Raw genomic sequence first — 14,872 nt, 5'->3', positions numbered from 1 at the left:
CCGGTCCCACACTCCCGCCCTGCTTGCTTGCTTTCCACTCGCGGGGCGCTCAGAAGCCAGAGGCACTCAGAAGCCAGGGTGGGGTGCTTGGAGGTCGTCTGCGTGGGGTGCATTGGAAGCCACCTGCGCAGGCTGCTTGGAGGCCGCTCAGAAGCCGGCGCCGCTCGGAAGCCATCTGCATAGGCCGCTTGGAGGCTGCCCATGCAGGGGGCATCGGAAGCCACCAGCGCCCGCTCAGAAGCTGGCGCTGCTTGGAAACCACCCGCGCGGGGCGTTTGGAGGCTGCCCGCGCCCACTCAGAAGCCGGTGCCGCTTGGAAGCCATCCGCATAGGCCACTTGGAGGCCGCCTGTGCGGGACTCATCGGAAGCCATCCAAGCCGGTGCTGCTTGGAAACCACCCGCGCAGGGCGCTTGGAAGCCGCCTGCACCCACTCAGAAGCCGGCGCTGCTCAGAAACCACCCGCGCTGGGCACTTAGAGGCTGCCCACGCCCACTCAGAAGCCGGCGCCGCTTGGAAACCAGTGGCATCGGGGCTGGCCGGTGGCGTGGGATCCGGAGTCCCAGCTGATCAGCGGTGCTCTCCTCTGGTCGGCGGCTCAAACCCGGAGTCTCAGCTTCCCAGCTGATCGGTGGAGTAGTGAGTGGCTGGCAGACTGGGTTGCTGTGCGGATCCCCCCCCCCCTTGGTTGATTGTCGAGCCCGGGACTTGACAGCCGCTCCTGCTCAAAAGGCAGGGTTTGGCGGCTGGCAAGGCGTTCATGTGGGGCTCTCCTGGGGCTGGTGGGCCAAATGGGGACTGGCTTCCCCCTCTCCGCGCTAGAGCAGCACCCGCGGAGGTGGCCAAGGGCAAGCAGGGCAAGGCTGCTCCTGCTCAAAAGGCAGGGTTCGGTGGCCGGCAAGGCGCTCACGTGGGGCTCTCCCAGGACTGGTAGGCGATGGGGGAGGAGCAGGCCGATCGCCTTACCGGTACCTGGGACTCCGACATGCCTTACCGGCCATGTGTACCCTGAAGAAGCACCAATCAGATGTCAATCCGGTTGCTGCACAACGAGTCCCTGAGGAGGGTGGGGCCTCATTCTGTGCCTGTGCACGCCCTTTGTAGGGTTCCTGCAGGCCACTGCCAAGCAGCATGCTTTCCAGCAGCAAGTGAGCTGGGAAGGAGCAGAGCGCGGGGGGGGAGGAGGCGGGGGGAGGAAGGCGACACCGCGTACCACCAGCCAGGTGCTCACGTACCACCAGTGGTATGTGTACCACCGGTTGAAAAGCCCTGCTTTAGGTACCTTGGGAAGACTATCTGAATACATCCAATCCTATGTAGACAAAGGTGGCAGTCTACATAATGTGTATTAGAGCATAATCTAATATAACAAAGGTCTGGTGGAAATTCTATTTTCAGATTACATTACTTTTTTGAAATAAACAGTTATAATGCATGGCTGCATGTGATAGGTCAGATGTTTATATATATTTATTTATCACATTTAGACATCTCACATACAAACAGGTTTGAAAATTACTGAAACAACGGAATTTAAGTCTACTGAGATGATTTTTATAAAAGAAAGCATAACTGAAATTTCCATTTTTTTTAGTGTATAATCTATCTTGGAGAGTACATTGCACAGAAGCAACTATATGACAAAGAACAGCAGCACATCATACACTGTGGAAAAGACCAGCTGGGGGAGCTTTTGGGCTGTCAGAGTTTCTCTGTAAAAGAACGAAGGTAGGAAATGTCCCTCATACCCATGAAATAAGAGTCTGCAATTTTTATTGTCTAAAGCAAAGAGTTGTCTTTTATTTTGAGTAGATACAGTGAATTCTGCCCTTGATGTCTAGCATACAAATCAGCTGTTCTGTGCTATTACACAGGACATTGGCAGCAGTGGAGCTGGCGGAGTCAATTCTTAAACATTTACTAGCATACCACTGCCTGCAACCAATTTGGTTTATTAACTTCATCTTGGTTAATAGCATTAATATTTTGGTGAAATTGGTTACTGTAATACTATACTTACTCTCTGTTGTTCTTATTTGCATGATTAGTTACATTCCTTTCTTACCTTTTTTTCTGAGAGAATAAATGAAGAAGAAAATGTGTGCTTGAATTTCTAGCCACATCTTCTATGGTCTGCATATATATTATATGTGAATGCTGCATATTCCAGTCTTTTTTTTTTTTTGCCTGATCAGTATATTTGACTATACCAGAATGGAAGCAAATGAGCATGGTAGTATCCATGTGCAATGCTAACAGGCAGATACTGCTCTTGTTTAGCCTATTACTCTCTGCTCCCATGCTGATGCAAACTTAAGGCCATGCTTTTGTCATGGGACTTAATTGCGCAAGTATAGTACTTGCATACTTAAGTCCTGTGAACTTAGTCCTAACAATGCAGTAGAGAGGTTTGGGATGGAACTACATAGAAGCAAATATTTCACAGATTGGGTCTTGAATACTTCCCTATTCCTATATCCGTATGAAGCAGAATGAGTAATAGTATGCAAATTAATAAATGGGATATTTTATTTCAGTTTATCAGTGCCATTGTTCTTGCATGTTCTTTCCTGTTAAAAATAATTCAAATAGTAAACTAGAAATTTAGCCTTACCCTCTTAACTTCTGTCTTGATTTTGTGTTTGCATGTAGTTTTTCTAAACAAATTCATAATTTGAAGCCTGAAACTCTTAGGTTTACTGTAATTGTACCTGTGCATGGAATTGGCCTGGTGCCATGATGGTTAGAATACAGTATTAAAGACTAATACTCTGATACTCATCATTCTGTCAAGTGGTTTAACCAAACGGTCCATTTCTGAAGGCTAGAGGTTGTTTTTTTCTTTAAAAAGTACAGGTATATTTGGCATGCTTAATTATATATGTGTATAGTAAGTCCCGCTCTTGACAGAATGCTAATTCATTGTGTGAATTGGGTTTATAATAAACTTTTCTGCAGAGTCTTTTGCCAGCAATGACTATGGCTATGATTTAATGGTAGGGTAAGAACTGTCATCAGAGAACTGGTAACTGTTCTGAGAAAAAAGTTTAAACATGTTTTTTTTAAAATTGAATTGACTTGAAATTAGGCCATATTTATTCCTATCCTCTCTCTAAATGCCTCTGATATAGAGTGCTTTTCTTATAAATCATAAGCTGTATCATGATTTTGGATAGCTCATTAGTATTCTATCTTGCATAATATTTGAATTAAGTATTCTTAATGTGTGGGGGCACAGCAGTTAAGACACAGAGCTTGTGTTACTGGGAGGTTGGCAGTTCGAGACCCAAGTACTGTGTGACAGGGTGAGATCCTGTTTCTGCCCCAGCTCCTGCCAACCTAGCAGTTTGAAAGAAGGCAAATGCAAGTAGATAAATAGGTACCACTTGAGTGGGAAGGAAAGAGTGTTCCGTGTGCCTCAGTGTATAATCCTGTTGGCCACACGACTGCGGAAGCATCTTTGTACGATGCCAGCTCCCCCGGCGAGGAAAGGGAGATGAGCACCTGCTCCCTAGAGTCAGAATGGAAACCTTTACCTTTTTTAAAAAAAATTATTCTTTATGTAATTACGTTCTTTATACAATTACATTCTCCACTCATTATTCGTTATTTTTCCACAGCCTTGTTTATGATATGCTGAGAAGGAATGTGACTCTTACTACTACTACAGGTAGGTTTCTTCAAATTCATTCAATTTGTAAAATTAATAATCTTGGTAAGTAAACACATGTGAAAGCGTTTTGCTGGAGATGAATTGCTCTGAGGATTGGGAATACTGGGATTTTGCTAACAAAAAAAGGTAATATGTTGACATATATTGAAATAAAACTAGATTAGGGTCACCATTATGGTGTCAATGGTTATCAGTGTGCCTGTAGACACATCCTGTGCTGGTCTCCAGGCTTTCTACCTATACAGCTTTATCCTTTGTTCAAGTCCTTTTGAGATGCAGAAAATGGGTTTGTGAACATGCATAATGTTTTCCTGATGAAGGAAACAAAAGCTTTTTTATTTTTATTTTGCTTGTATTATTTTTAAGCTGTTTATTGAATTATGGCAACATTGTATTCGTACACTGTCAGAGAGTTAGTTTGGGTTATCTTTAGGTACATTCCTGTGTTGTGATTTTATGAGAACATTAAATGCACTTTTGCATATAAATATACTGTTGGCTTTTTTTAGGCATGTTCCAGACCTGCCATTGTGGGAATGGAGCATTCTGGAGAAGTACAGAATATTTCTGTTTCTTCTTTGAACTACATCAATGTGGTTATTCTGAGGGTAGTGTGACAGTTATACTGAAGTTAATAATTTCAGTCACAAAGAGTTGCTGTTCAGTTCAGACAAAATCAGTGCTGAACTTTGACCAGAACAACACAAACTCTTTCCATTTCAGAAAAGAATCAGATCACAGATAGTGATAAAATTATCTGTTTTAGACTTAAAACTGGTTGAAGTTCCAGTGGTTGTCCCAAGTTCCATTGGGACTGGCAACTCTGTCAGTAAGTGTGGTAGTTGCTAAGCAAAAAAAAACAACATGTCATTAGACTGGATGTCACTTCTGCTTCTGTTGTTAAGCAAATCACTGTGGTCATTAAGCAAGACATATGACTATGACTTGTGATTTCATATCTTCAATTCTCCATTGATTCTGTTTGTTGGAAACTGATTGTGAACCTCACAAATGGTGGCTGTGCAACTTTGTGACAGCCATATATGCAAGAATTGATCGAAAGCTCAACTGTTGTAACTTTGGACAGTCACTAAACAGTTGGTAAGTGAGGACTACCTGTATTGCTGTCCTTGCTCTGTAGAAATTAGTATAATATTAAATATAGTGGATTGCATGTTTATTTATTTGTGATTATTTTATTGGCTGTTAGAATACAGGTAGTCCTTGAGTTATGAATGTAATGGAGCCTGCCCATTCCATTTGTAGGAGTGAATTGCGTACCTTAAAAGTGATCACTCCCTGCTTTTGCCCACGCATTTGGTAATTGAATGCACATGAGTGCACATAAGGTATCTCAAGAGTGGGGAAGGCCATGGGGGGCCCAGTGATGTAACAGGCCACCTGCTTGAGACCACCCAAGCCCGACCCACGGAGATACCTCATGCTCCCCGCAGTTGCTTTCTCCCCCCATCCTACCGCCATGGGTCACTTACCTTGTGAAGGTCTAGCAAGCTGTCTCCTCTGCAGCCTCTCTGCTGCACAAGATCACAGTGCCCAGACGCTTCCAGTCTCCGGGCAAAATGTTTGCAAGCTGACAGGAGGCTTTGGGCCAGCGAAATCACAGTCTCAAAGTGTCCGCTCAGCTTGCAAACACTTTGGGCGCCAAGACTGAAAGCTTTTTGGTGCCGACATCTCACGTGACTTCAGGCTGCAAGATCACAGCATCCAGAAGCTTCCAGTCTCCACGCAAAATGTTTGCAAGGTGATGGGAGGCTTTGCGTGAATTCATCTTGTGAGATGATGGTGCCCAGAAGCTTCCAGTCTTGGCACCCGAAGTGTTTTAAAGCTGAGCAGATGCTTTGAGGAGTGATTTTGCTGACCCAAAGCCTTCAATCAGCTTGAAAACATTTTGTGAAGAGACTGAAAGCTTCTGGGCATCATCATCTTGCGACCTGAAATCACATGAGATGATAGCACCTAGAAGCTTCAGTCTCAGTGTGAAAAGCATTTCCAAGCTGCCTGGACACTGGGAGCGGCCCAATCAGTTTGCAAATGCTTTTTGCACTGGGAGTGAAATGTTCTGGCGGGGGGGGGGGAGTGATTTCATGTGACTTCAGGTACCCATTCTCTGCAAAAGCAGATGGGTGCCTGAAGTTGCTCGAGATCACAGCCCCGAGATCACAGCCCCCAGAGCCTTTCACTCTCAGTGTGAAAAGCATTTCCAAGCTGACACTCTCAAAGGCAAAGAAACCACGGCAGAAAGGAGACAGATCTTTGCAATGTGAGTCCAGCGCAGCAGCATCAGAATGGGGAAGGAGTTGTGGAGGAGCAGGGGGGGGGAATAGGGTGAATGTTGCAGAGCCTCTGTGGTCATTCGTAAGGGCGAATAACTGCCGTGGTGTTGTAACATTCCTAATTTTGGGACTTGTTCGTAAACACTCGGGGGGCATTTATCATGTAACTTTGAATGTGTGCTGTCAATGTTCGTAACTCGGGGATTACCTGTATGTGATTTAACACAAATTTAAAAGCTAAAAATGAAATAACCTTTATTTTGACATCATAGAAGATTGACATATAAAATTCAAAACTGAACTGCATAGCAAAATAAAATGCAGCATTGTATCCAAAGATGCTTTCCTAAAGCAGTCAGGACAATTACACATCAACATTTAATTAGGAAGCATATATGAGCAATTAGTCAACTAGTTTTGCTTTGTGCATGATAAAATTGCTCTTAGTGCAAGCTTCATATATACATAGTATATATGTGGATGCAGAAGTACGATTTATGTTGCCTTTCACAGCCACTTCAAAAAACATGCCACCAATGAAGATCTCTGATCTATATAAAAAGAAGTAACTATTGTAAATAGCTCTTTATTCTCAGGTTAAGGGTCATCCTAATTCTTGCGGAGGTACTTCTATCTGGCTAGAACTGAATTCTTGTGTGCATTTTCAGTATATGTTGCAGAAGATTCTTTTAGTGCAGACATGTCAAACTCGCGATGTCACGTGACATCGCGCAACATATCGGAGCTTTGCCGGCAATGGGGTGGCTGTGGTTTCCTGGTGACACGTCCAGCCCATTGGCCGGCTGTTTGACAGCCCTGTTTTAGTGTGATCCTTCTTTGTTTTTGATCTGATCCCAGTGTTGTTTTGAGAAACATTTTGAGATGTATATAATCACAAAACAAGGTGTGCAGACCTTTATTCCCCTTTTAGGCAGTAGAACAGAGAGCCTATTTTTATGTTTCAGGAGGGGGTTGCTAGCAGTGGATGACATTAGAGCTGTAAGTGATTGAGGCTATCTCTCTCCTCTCTTTGCCCCAGTTGGCATAGGGGGGAAGAGGCAGATAATTTTCATGAGATACTTGAATTGGTTGTTTTTAACAGAGTTTCCAAATTTACTTTGAAGGTTGCATTATGTCTGCTGGTGAATTTATGATTTATGAACCTTTATTATCAAAGTACATCATGTATACATTGAGATTGGCCGAGCCTCCCTTCGTTCCCCCACCACCACAACTCACAGTGACAACAGACCCACCGTCTTGTTACACCATGTGAGCTAATTGCACAACACACCGGCCTCGCAAGTCAATCATACATAAAGTTATTTCCCGTTCAAGAGCCTGACAGCCCATGGATAGAAGCTGTTCTTCAGCTTGTTGGTACGACTAGCTTTACTTCTATATCTCCTACCCGATGGTAGGAGAGTGAAGAGTCGTCCCTGACAATTTTCCTCACTCTTCCAAGGCAGCGAGCCCTGGCGATGTCATCCAGTGGTGTCAGGGGACAGCCCATGATGTTTTGTGCTGTGCTCACCACCCTCTGTAATATCCGCGGCTGTCAGGCCAGCATACCAAACCACAATACAGTGTGAGAGAACGCTCTCTATAGTAGACTGGTAGAAGTAGGTCATTAGCCGTTTTTCTGCAAGACCCTGAGGAAGTGGAGTCTCTGTTGGGCCTTTCTGGCCACCTGGGTTGTATTGACTTTCCAGGTAAGATCTTCACAGACATAGACTCCCAGGAATTTAAAGGAGGAAACTCCCTCCACACAGCCTCCCCCCCACACCGATGTAAAGTGGGGCAGGTTCCTCTCTTTTCCTCCGGAAGTCTAGCACCATCTCCTTTGTCTTGCGGATGTTCAGGTGCAAGTTGTTCTCTAAGCACCATAAGGATAGTCCCCCCCCCCCCTGTACGCTGTTTAGGGATGTAACTATTTTAAAATTTCTGGCTTCTCTTTTAATCTTTATCACTTTTCATGACACACGTGAAAAGTAGGCAACTTCAGAATTGAATTGGCATCTAGCTAGTTCTTTGTCATGGTGAGAAAGGCTATCATAGAACCCATAACAATATTGAGTGGCAAATAGACATGATGTTAATAACATAGTTTATTATTGTATCTTTAAAAAAATCATAGCTAGAATATCTCTGGAGATTCTCAATTATCCAGGTCGTGGTTGTCCCAAAGGTGCTTTTCAAAAGGCAACTGGACTTTCTCGGTTTTTTTTTTTTTTTTACTTGAAAACATTTAGTTTCTTGGTTGAGAAGTGAAACTTTTTCAAGGAAGAAACCAAAAAAAGTCCAGTTGCCTTTTGAAAAGCAGCTTTTGAAAAGTTGCCTTTCGAACAGCTGTCTCAGGATTATACCAGGTTTATACTAAGACCCTTCACTTCAAGATCCCTGCTATTTACATCTAACGTATCTACATATAGATAAGGATGGCACATTGTACTGGCACCAATGGGCACTTCCTAATATTGCAAATAGCAGGGATGGTAGAGTTTCTAATTGGGCTAAAAGTGCACTGACCATGTTCTAATCCAGAGTAGCTGTGCACTGGCTTTTCTTTTAAAAATGGCAATAAGACAAATACGTTTATTATGGTGGTTATTCTAGTGCTAGAGCCTAATTAGGTTTTGGGGGACATAGAGTTGGATTTATCAGGTCCATTCTCCATGTGTGAGTGAGCTACAAAATGGAACAATGTTGGGTGAGAAATTTTGAACCATTTCAAGCCCATACTTGAAGAACGTGGTATGCTTGCTTGACAAGGGCTCCCGCTGTATTGTGAGAATGGTTATTACCAGGGAAGGTTTTTTCTTTCTTTACCTGCTGTCTAGATGCTGCACAGACACTTGCTTTCGCAAAGGATCAGAGTGAGGATAATCAAAGTCAAGATCGGCTGAAGGTAAACCCATTGCTGGGTGGTTTCTTTTGTCGTACAGAGTGCCCCTTCTCTGTACCTGTGCAAAGTGGATTTCTAGAACTTCTGACTTGCTTGGCGGTGAGTCTTTGCCTTCCTCAGAAGTTCTTGGGACTCCACTGAGCAGGGACAGAGTTCTCATTCTCTGTTCTCCACCTACAGAGTTCCATTCTCTGAACATGTTTTCTGGGATGTAGCATTTCTTTTCCTTAGTCATGCCAGCTCTCACTGTTATATTCCTGGGTGGGAGTTTTCTTTTATTCAGGAAAGATGTATTACTTCACGAAAACTTTAATACCTGAAAACCTTAGAAGAATCAAGATGGTTTCTCATGCTATTGTTGAGTTAGTATTATCCATTTCAAGAGAAGGCTACCTTATTTGATACAGAGATAATAGGCTTGATAGCATTCCATTGCAGCTTTTGGGAAACATCCTATCTTAGCTGTATTGTAATGTGTTCTGTGTATGTTTGTGTGCGTGTGCACAGGCACACACAAGTTCAGGGATAGGCAACCTGGCATCTTTCAAAAGTTTTGGGCTACAACTCCCATGAGAGTTATAGTGGAAGACTTATAAAACTGCCAGGTTGCATATCTGTGTCTATTTGATCTTTGGCAGATGTCTTGATCAGTTAATAAATGCAATTTTTGTTTAGTCAATTAAGTCTTATCTTTACTGTAACTTTGGTGGTATTCCAACTGTATGTGATTGTTGCTGTTAAGCTGGTGACTAAGAAAGGAAGTGTTACATCCCTGTGCTTCTGTCATAGATCTTAGCTAATTGTTATTTTTCCTTCTTCCTTTAAGCAGAATAATACAGAGAGCAGTTTCAGCACTGAACAGGAAGACCATGAAGGTGATGTATCTTCATTAACAGCCTTAAAGCGTACATGCAAGGAGAAAGACGGTAAATGTGGTCTCTCAATTAGACATGATTACATTGCTGTGACTTGGATACATTAGTTATATAGATTTTGTAGAATATATACATACTGATACTATGTTGTTTTTGTTGAAAGTGAGTCCTGTGTGGTTTTTCTTTTTACTATTATTTCTTCTTAATACAGTTAAATATTCCAAAGTATTTTTAAGAAAACGTTTTTATTTCTCTCTCATGTGAATATACAAATTAGGTAACGTTCAAGTTGTCAATTTAGTTTGTGAAAATTGCGCATATAAATAAAATGTCAAAGGGGAACGTTGTTGTCAAAGCTATTCCATGCAGTTTTTAGAATAGTCTAACATTGCTATAAAGATAGTGATAGCTTCTTAAAACTTTCTTTTTCATATTTATTATTAATTTCTTACAAAAACTCTTATTTGTAATTTCTCAAGTTAGTCTTAAACTCTATCATTAAATATTTTACAATATACAAACAGAGGTGAACACAAAAGCTTTTTGTTTGTAATGTGTGGTGGGGGAATAGAAATATTTACAGGTAGTCCTTCATTTACAACCATTTGTTTAATGATGCTTCTAAGTTACCGGGCCTCAGAAAAAGTGATTTATGACTTTACAATTACAACCATCATATCAGCTCTTGATCAAGTGACTACAATTCAGATACTTGTGGATGGACTTGCATTTATGACTAGTTGGAGCATCCTGTGGTCACATGATCACCATGTGCAACTTTCCCAGACAGGTTCTGACAAGAAATGTCAGTTAGGAAAGCTGGATTACTTTAGTGCTTAAAACAGTCAATAAATCGTGTCCAATCATGTGATGACTTGCTTTACAACCACACCAACCTAAGACAAAAATTTTGGCCCCAAAATTATGGTTGTACGTTGAGGACTACTTGTAATTCACGCAGATAAGTATACATCGATATAGATGTTAGAGTAAGTTGTATGCTTGTGGGCAGGTTTGCCAGTTTACTTCACAAACATTTTCACTTTGGCAGATGGAATACTAATAGATAATATTTCAAAAGAACAAACCGCCTTGGATTTGTTGGCTGAAGAATGGGATATAGCTGGCCTTCCATGGTGGTTTTTAGGCAATCTGAAGTCCAGAAGTAATGATTCAACAGATATGCATACAAATAAGGTAAATGTTAGCAAACAATATGATGTGTAGGCATAAACCTGTATATTTTAGCCTGATTTCATTAAATTAATTAAATTAATTCATTAAATTAATTCATAAATTAAATTCATTATTTAAATTCATTATTTAAATTCATTAAATTAAAAGGATTTTTAACTCATATATGGTCTTTGACATTTTTGGTTGCTTTGTTGAGGCTGAAAAATTATATGCTTAATGATCATGGAAGCTTGCCTCAGACTAAACAAATAACCAGCTCATCATAGATAACCTCAATGAGCAACTGGAATAAATCATGACCACAGAACACACAAAAATGCTGACAATCACCATGAAGCCATATTTCTGAGACAAACTGAAAAAAAGGAAAAGAAAACTCCAAACCATACTACTCAACCCCAGAAGCAAAGAAGTACTTGAAAACGAATGGGTAGTCGACATGTCCACCCACCACAGAACACAGTATCCACCAGAAAGATCTTAACTATAACATATCTTTGGAGAAGCAGCATTTTAGGTCACAGAGACCCAAGAAAACGTAAGGCAGACCATCATACCACAGATCAGAAGAACAGAGAATCCTAAATAGCTTAAAGCATTGGACAGAGCAGCTCTCAAACCTAAAGAAGAAACAAACCATCCTCCTCCTCCTAGCAGACAAAGACTGAGCCACAGTTATTGTGGACAGATCATAATATATACAACACAAAAAACTTACATCCCAGTAAATACCAACCCAATACAGAAACCAGACCACCTGAGCAGGAGAGCTCTTAACAACTTAATTAAGGAAGATGAAATATTAAAAAAAGAATAGCGGCAGATCAAAATCAGTGGACCTATCCTCCCATACTTCTTTGGATTCCCCAAAATACACAGACTCAATATACCTCTTTATCCAATTATATCTTTACTAGAGCCCCCAACATACAACATAGCCAGGTAACTTACAAAAAAGCTTGGAACATCTCACAGAAGAGAGCAAATATTTTATCAACTTCCACTTACAGTGCCTCCAGAAAATCAAAGACCTAAAAGTAGAAGAAAATGAAATCATGGTTTCATTCAATATCACAGTACTCTTTACATCTATAGACACAAAACTAGTGAAATAATCCATGGTAGCAGTACTATACAACACACCCAATCTAACCAAATATACTAGGTTTGAAATATCCCAAGGCATGGCTCTCACCAAGTTTTGCTTCACTACCTGTTTGATGGTCAAATATACCAATAAGAGGAACACACATGGGATCGTGGCGTGGGGTACTGGTATGGGCTGATGTTATTAAAGATGAACTAGTTGGATCTTTTCTGATTGAAGATGGGCTCATCTCCCAAACCTACTGCCAGTTTTTAGAAGAGGACTTCAAGCAGTGTTACAGGAAAAAGTCTGTATCTTTTAAGAAGAACATGATTTTTATGCAGGGCAGTGCTCCATTGCATGCATTGAAGTACTCAACTGCGTGGCTAGCCAGTAAAGGCCTTAAAGATGAAAGACCTAAACCCTAATGAGAACTTGTGGGCCCTTCTTAAATGGGAGATTTACAGTGAAGGAAAACACTACGACTCTCTGAACAGCCTCTCTGGGAGGCTGTGGTTGCTGCTGCACAAAACGGTGATTGTCAATAGATCAAGAAACTGACAGACTCCATGAATGGAAGGCTTATGACTGTTATTGAAAAGAAGGGTGGCTCTATTGGTCACTGATTTTTTTTTTTTGGAAATGTCAGAAATACTTGTACATTTTGAGTTATTTTCACTTTAACAGATGCAAATAAACAAGTGAGATGGGCAAATTTTCATTTTTTATTTAGTTGCAGAATAATTCTGCACACTAATAGTTGCCCAATAATTGTGCACAGATAGATATTCCCCTAAGAAAGCCAAAACCTCACTTCTACTTTCTTAAATATTCAGGTTTGAGCTTTAAAATTTTGGATTGACCGAGAATACTGTAGTTGTTCAATAAGAAAATTAATCCTCCAAAATACAACTTGCCTAATAATTGTGCACACAGTGTAGCTTTTTTTTAAAATCCCATTTATATCCTGCCCTTCTCCGAAGACTCAGGGCGGCTTACAATCTAAGAAGCACAAATCAATGTGCTTAGCAATAGCCTTCATTCTATGTATATGCCTGCTTATTAGGGCTTTTGCCCCCCCCCCCAAGCGGCATTATTACAAAGTCAGCTTATTGCCCCCAACAATCTGGGTCCTCATTTTACCTACCTCGGAAGGATGGAAGGCTGAGTCAACCTTGAGCCTGGTGGGACTCGAACCTGCACTAATTACGGTTCTTCAAAAATCCTTTGAATATGTCAAGTGCCAAACCTTTATTTGTCATTTGCAAATTTCCCTGTTCATTTTCCTGCTTGGAACTTTGGTCCCTACTCGTGGCCCATTTTTATATTCAAGTTTCATAATTATTTTCTTTTCAGCTTTACTAAGCATGTTAGATTGTAGAAGTTGGTCAGTTTTTAGATTTTTAATTTAAAAATACCTAATAATTTAAAATTTAAAAATACGAATATTGGGTTTTTTACATGTAGTAAATGTATTCATTTGTATCCTGCCTTTGTTATTTTTACAAATAAATCAAGCCAGTGAACATTTCGAACACATTTTCCTCCTATTTTCCACAACAACCTTATGTGATAAGTTGGGCTGAGAGCAGCGACTGTCCCAAGGTCACCCATCTAACTTTCATCGCTAAGATGGGACTGGAACTCACAATCTCTGGCTTTCTAGCCTGTAGATCAGATTAATATTAGTGGATATAATTAATATATAACTGATATTAATTAGTATATCACTTTTCCCCCCCAAAAGGATGACATAGAAATAAATGTAAAAACTTTCCTGTTGTAGGATGTCTCACAATTGGTGACATTTAAGGAAGTAAGAAAGAATTCCAGAAAGTGGAGTTGTGGAAATAGTGCAGGATAATGGGTAGAAAAGTAGGTGTTTGGAAAGCCATCGGTAGAGAAAGGACTGTTTCATATCTCATCTGACTGCTCTTGGATTCTACCATATCACGTAAGCTTTGGGAAGGATGATGGAAGACTAGTTCTTTTTTCTCATTACAATAATGAGACTGTCTTTTCCTTTGAAAAAATGAAGCTATTTAAAGCATCCAGGCTCTAGAATATTTGTTGCATATGTACGTGTTTCTATTTAATTATGTCTTTCCTGAGGTTATTGTATAATTTATATTATAACTTGTTTAATTGGATGTTAAATAAAATTTCTCAGCACACATTGCTGAAACAGTGTTATTGAAAATTGCAAGTTATTTTTTACCCAGCTGCCTGTGGCTATAAAGGGAAGCTTTGTGAGGCCATAGTTTATAGTTACCTTTATGAAGCTAAATAAATAGCAAGTCTAAAAATCTTCAAAGTGTATTTCTCCATTCTTGTATAGGATGTGGATACCGCTGTTGTTTCAGATACTACCGATGACTTGTGGTTCCTCAATGAAGCCACTTCAGATAACTTCAGTGTCACAGTCCCATCAAAAACAGTTGATTGTGTACAAGTTAATGAAGAAAGAAAAGAGGACAATACAGTAGTAAGTCCCAATAATGGGAAGATGTTTGTTAAATTGAGTATAAAATTTATTTGTTTGTTTATTTGATCCCACCTTTATTATTCTTATAAATAATTCAAGGCAGCAAATGTATCCCACATAGCTTCTTTCTCCTACTTTACCCACAACAATCCTGTGAGCTGAGTTGGCCTAAGAATGAGCGACCGGGCCCAAGATCATCCAGCTGACTTTCATGGCTAAGGCAGGACTAGAACTCATGGTTTCCAGCTTTCTAGCCTGGTGCCTTAACCACTAGACCAAAGTGGACTAACAACTGCATTATTACTTATATTATTGTCATAATCCAATTGGAAAAAAATATTATTTTTTATTTATGAT

The 14,872-nt window shown here is 40.7% G+C and overlaps 2 protein-coding genes across 10 annotated transcripts in view; one reads left to right on the top strand and one right to left on the bottom strand.

The window, feature by feature from the left end:
• RBBP5 (RB binding protein 5, histone lysine methyltransferase complex subunit) overlaps window positions 1–14,872 on the bottom strand; it is a 938,867-nt gene that overhangs the window by 50,725 nt on the left and 873,270 nt on the right. The window lies entirely within an intron of this gene.
• The window catches only part of MDM4 (MDM4 regulator of p53), a 32,811-nt gene that overhangs the window by 13,402 nt on the left and 4,537 nt on the right, over window positions 1–14,872 (top strand). For both annotated transcript variants that reach the window (XM_083359006.1, XM_083359005.1), the window contains exons 4-9: window positions 1,594–1,727; window positions 3,620–3,669; window positions 8,807–8,874; window positions 9,701–9,797; window positions 10,798–10,943; window positions 14,369–14,515. In XM_083359006.1, coding sequence (XP_083215132.1) covers window positions 1,594–1,727; window positions 3,620–3,669; window positions 8,807–8,874; window positions 9,701–9,797; window positions 10,798–10,943; window positions 14,369–14,515 — 642 coding nt within the window. The remainder of the gene's footprint in view (window positions 1–1,593; window positions 1,728–3,619; window positions 3,670–8,806; window positions 8,875–9,700; window positions 9,798–10,797; window positions 10,944–14,368; window positions 14,516–14,872) is intronic.

This window comes from Vipera ursinii (genome assembly GCF_947247035.1).
Source record: "Vipera ursinii genome assembly, chromosome: 3".
NCBI classification, from domain to species: domain Eukaryota; kingdom Metazoa; phylum Chordata; class Lepidosauria; order Squamata; family Viperidae; genus Vipera; species Vipera ursinii.
Note: the sequence above shows the minus strand (reverse complement) of the source record. Positions and strands in the feature narration are given on the sequence as shown.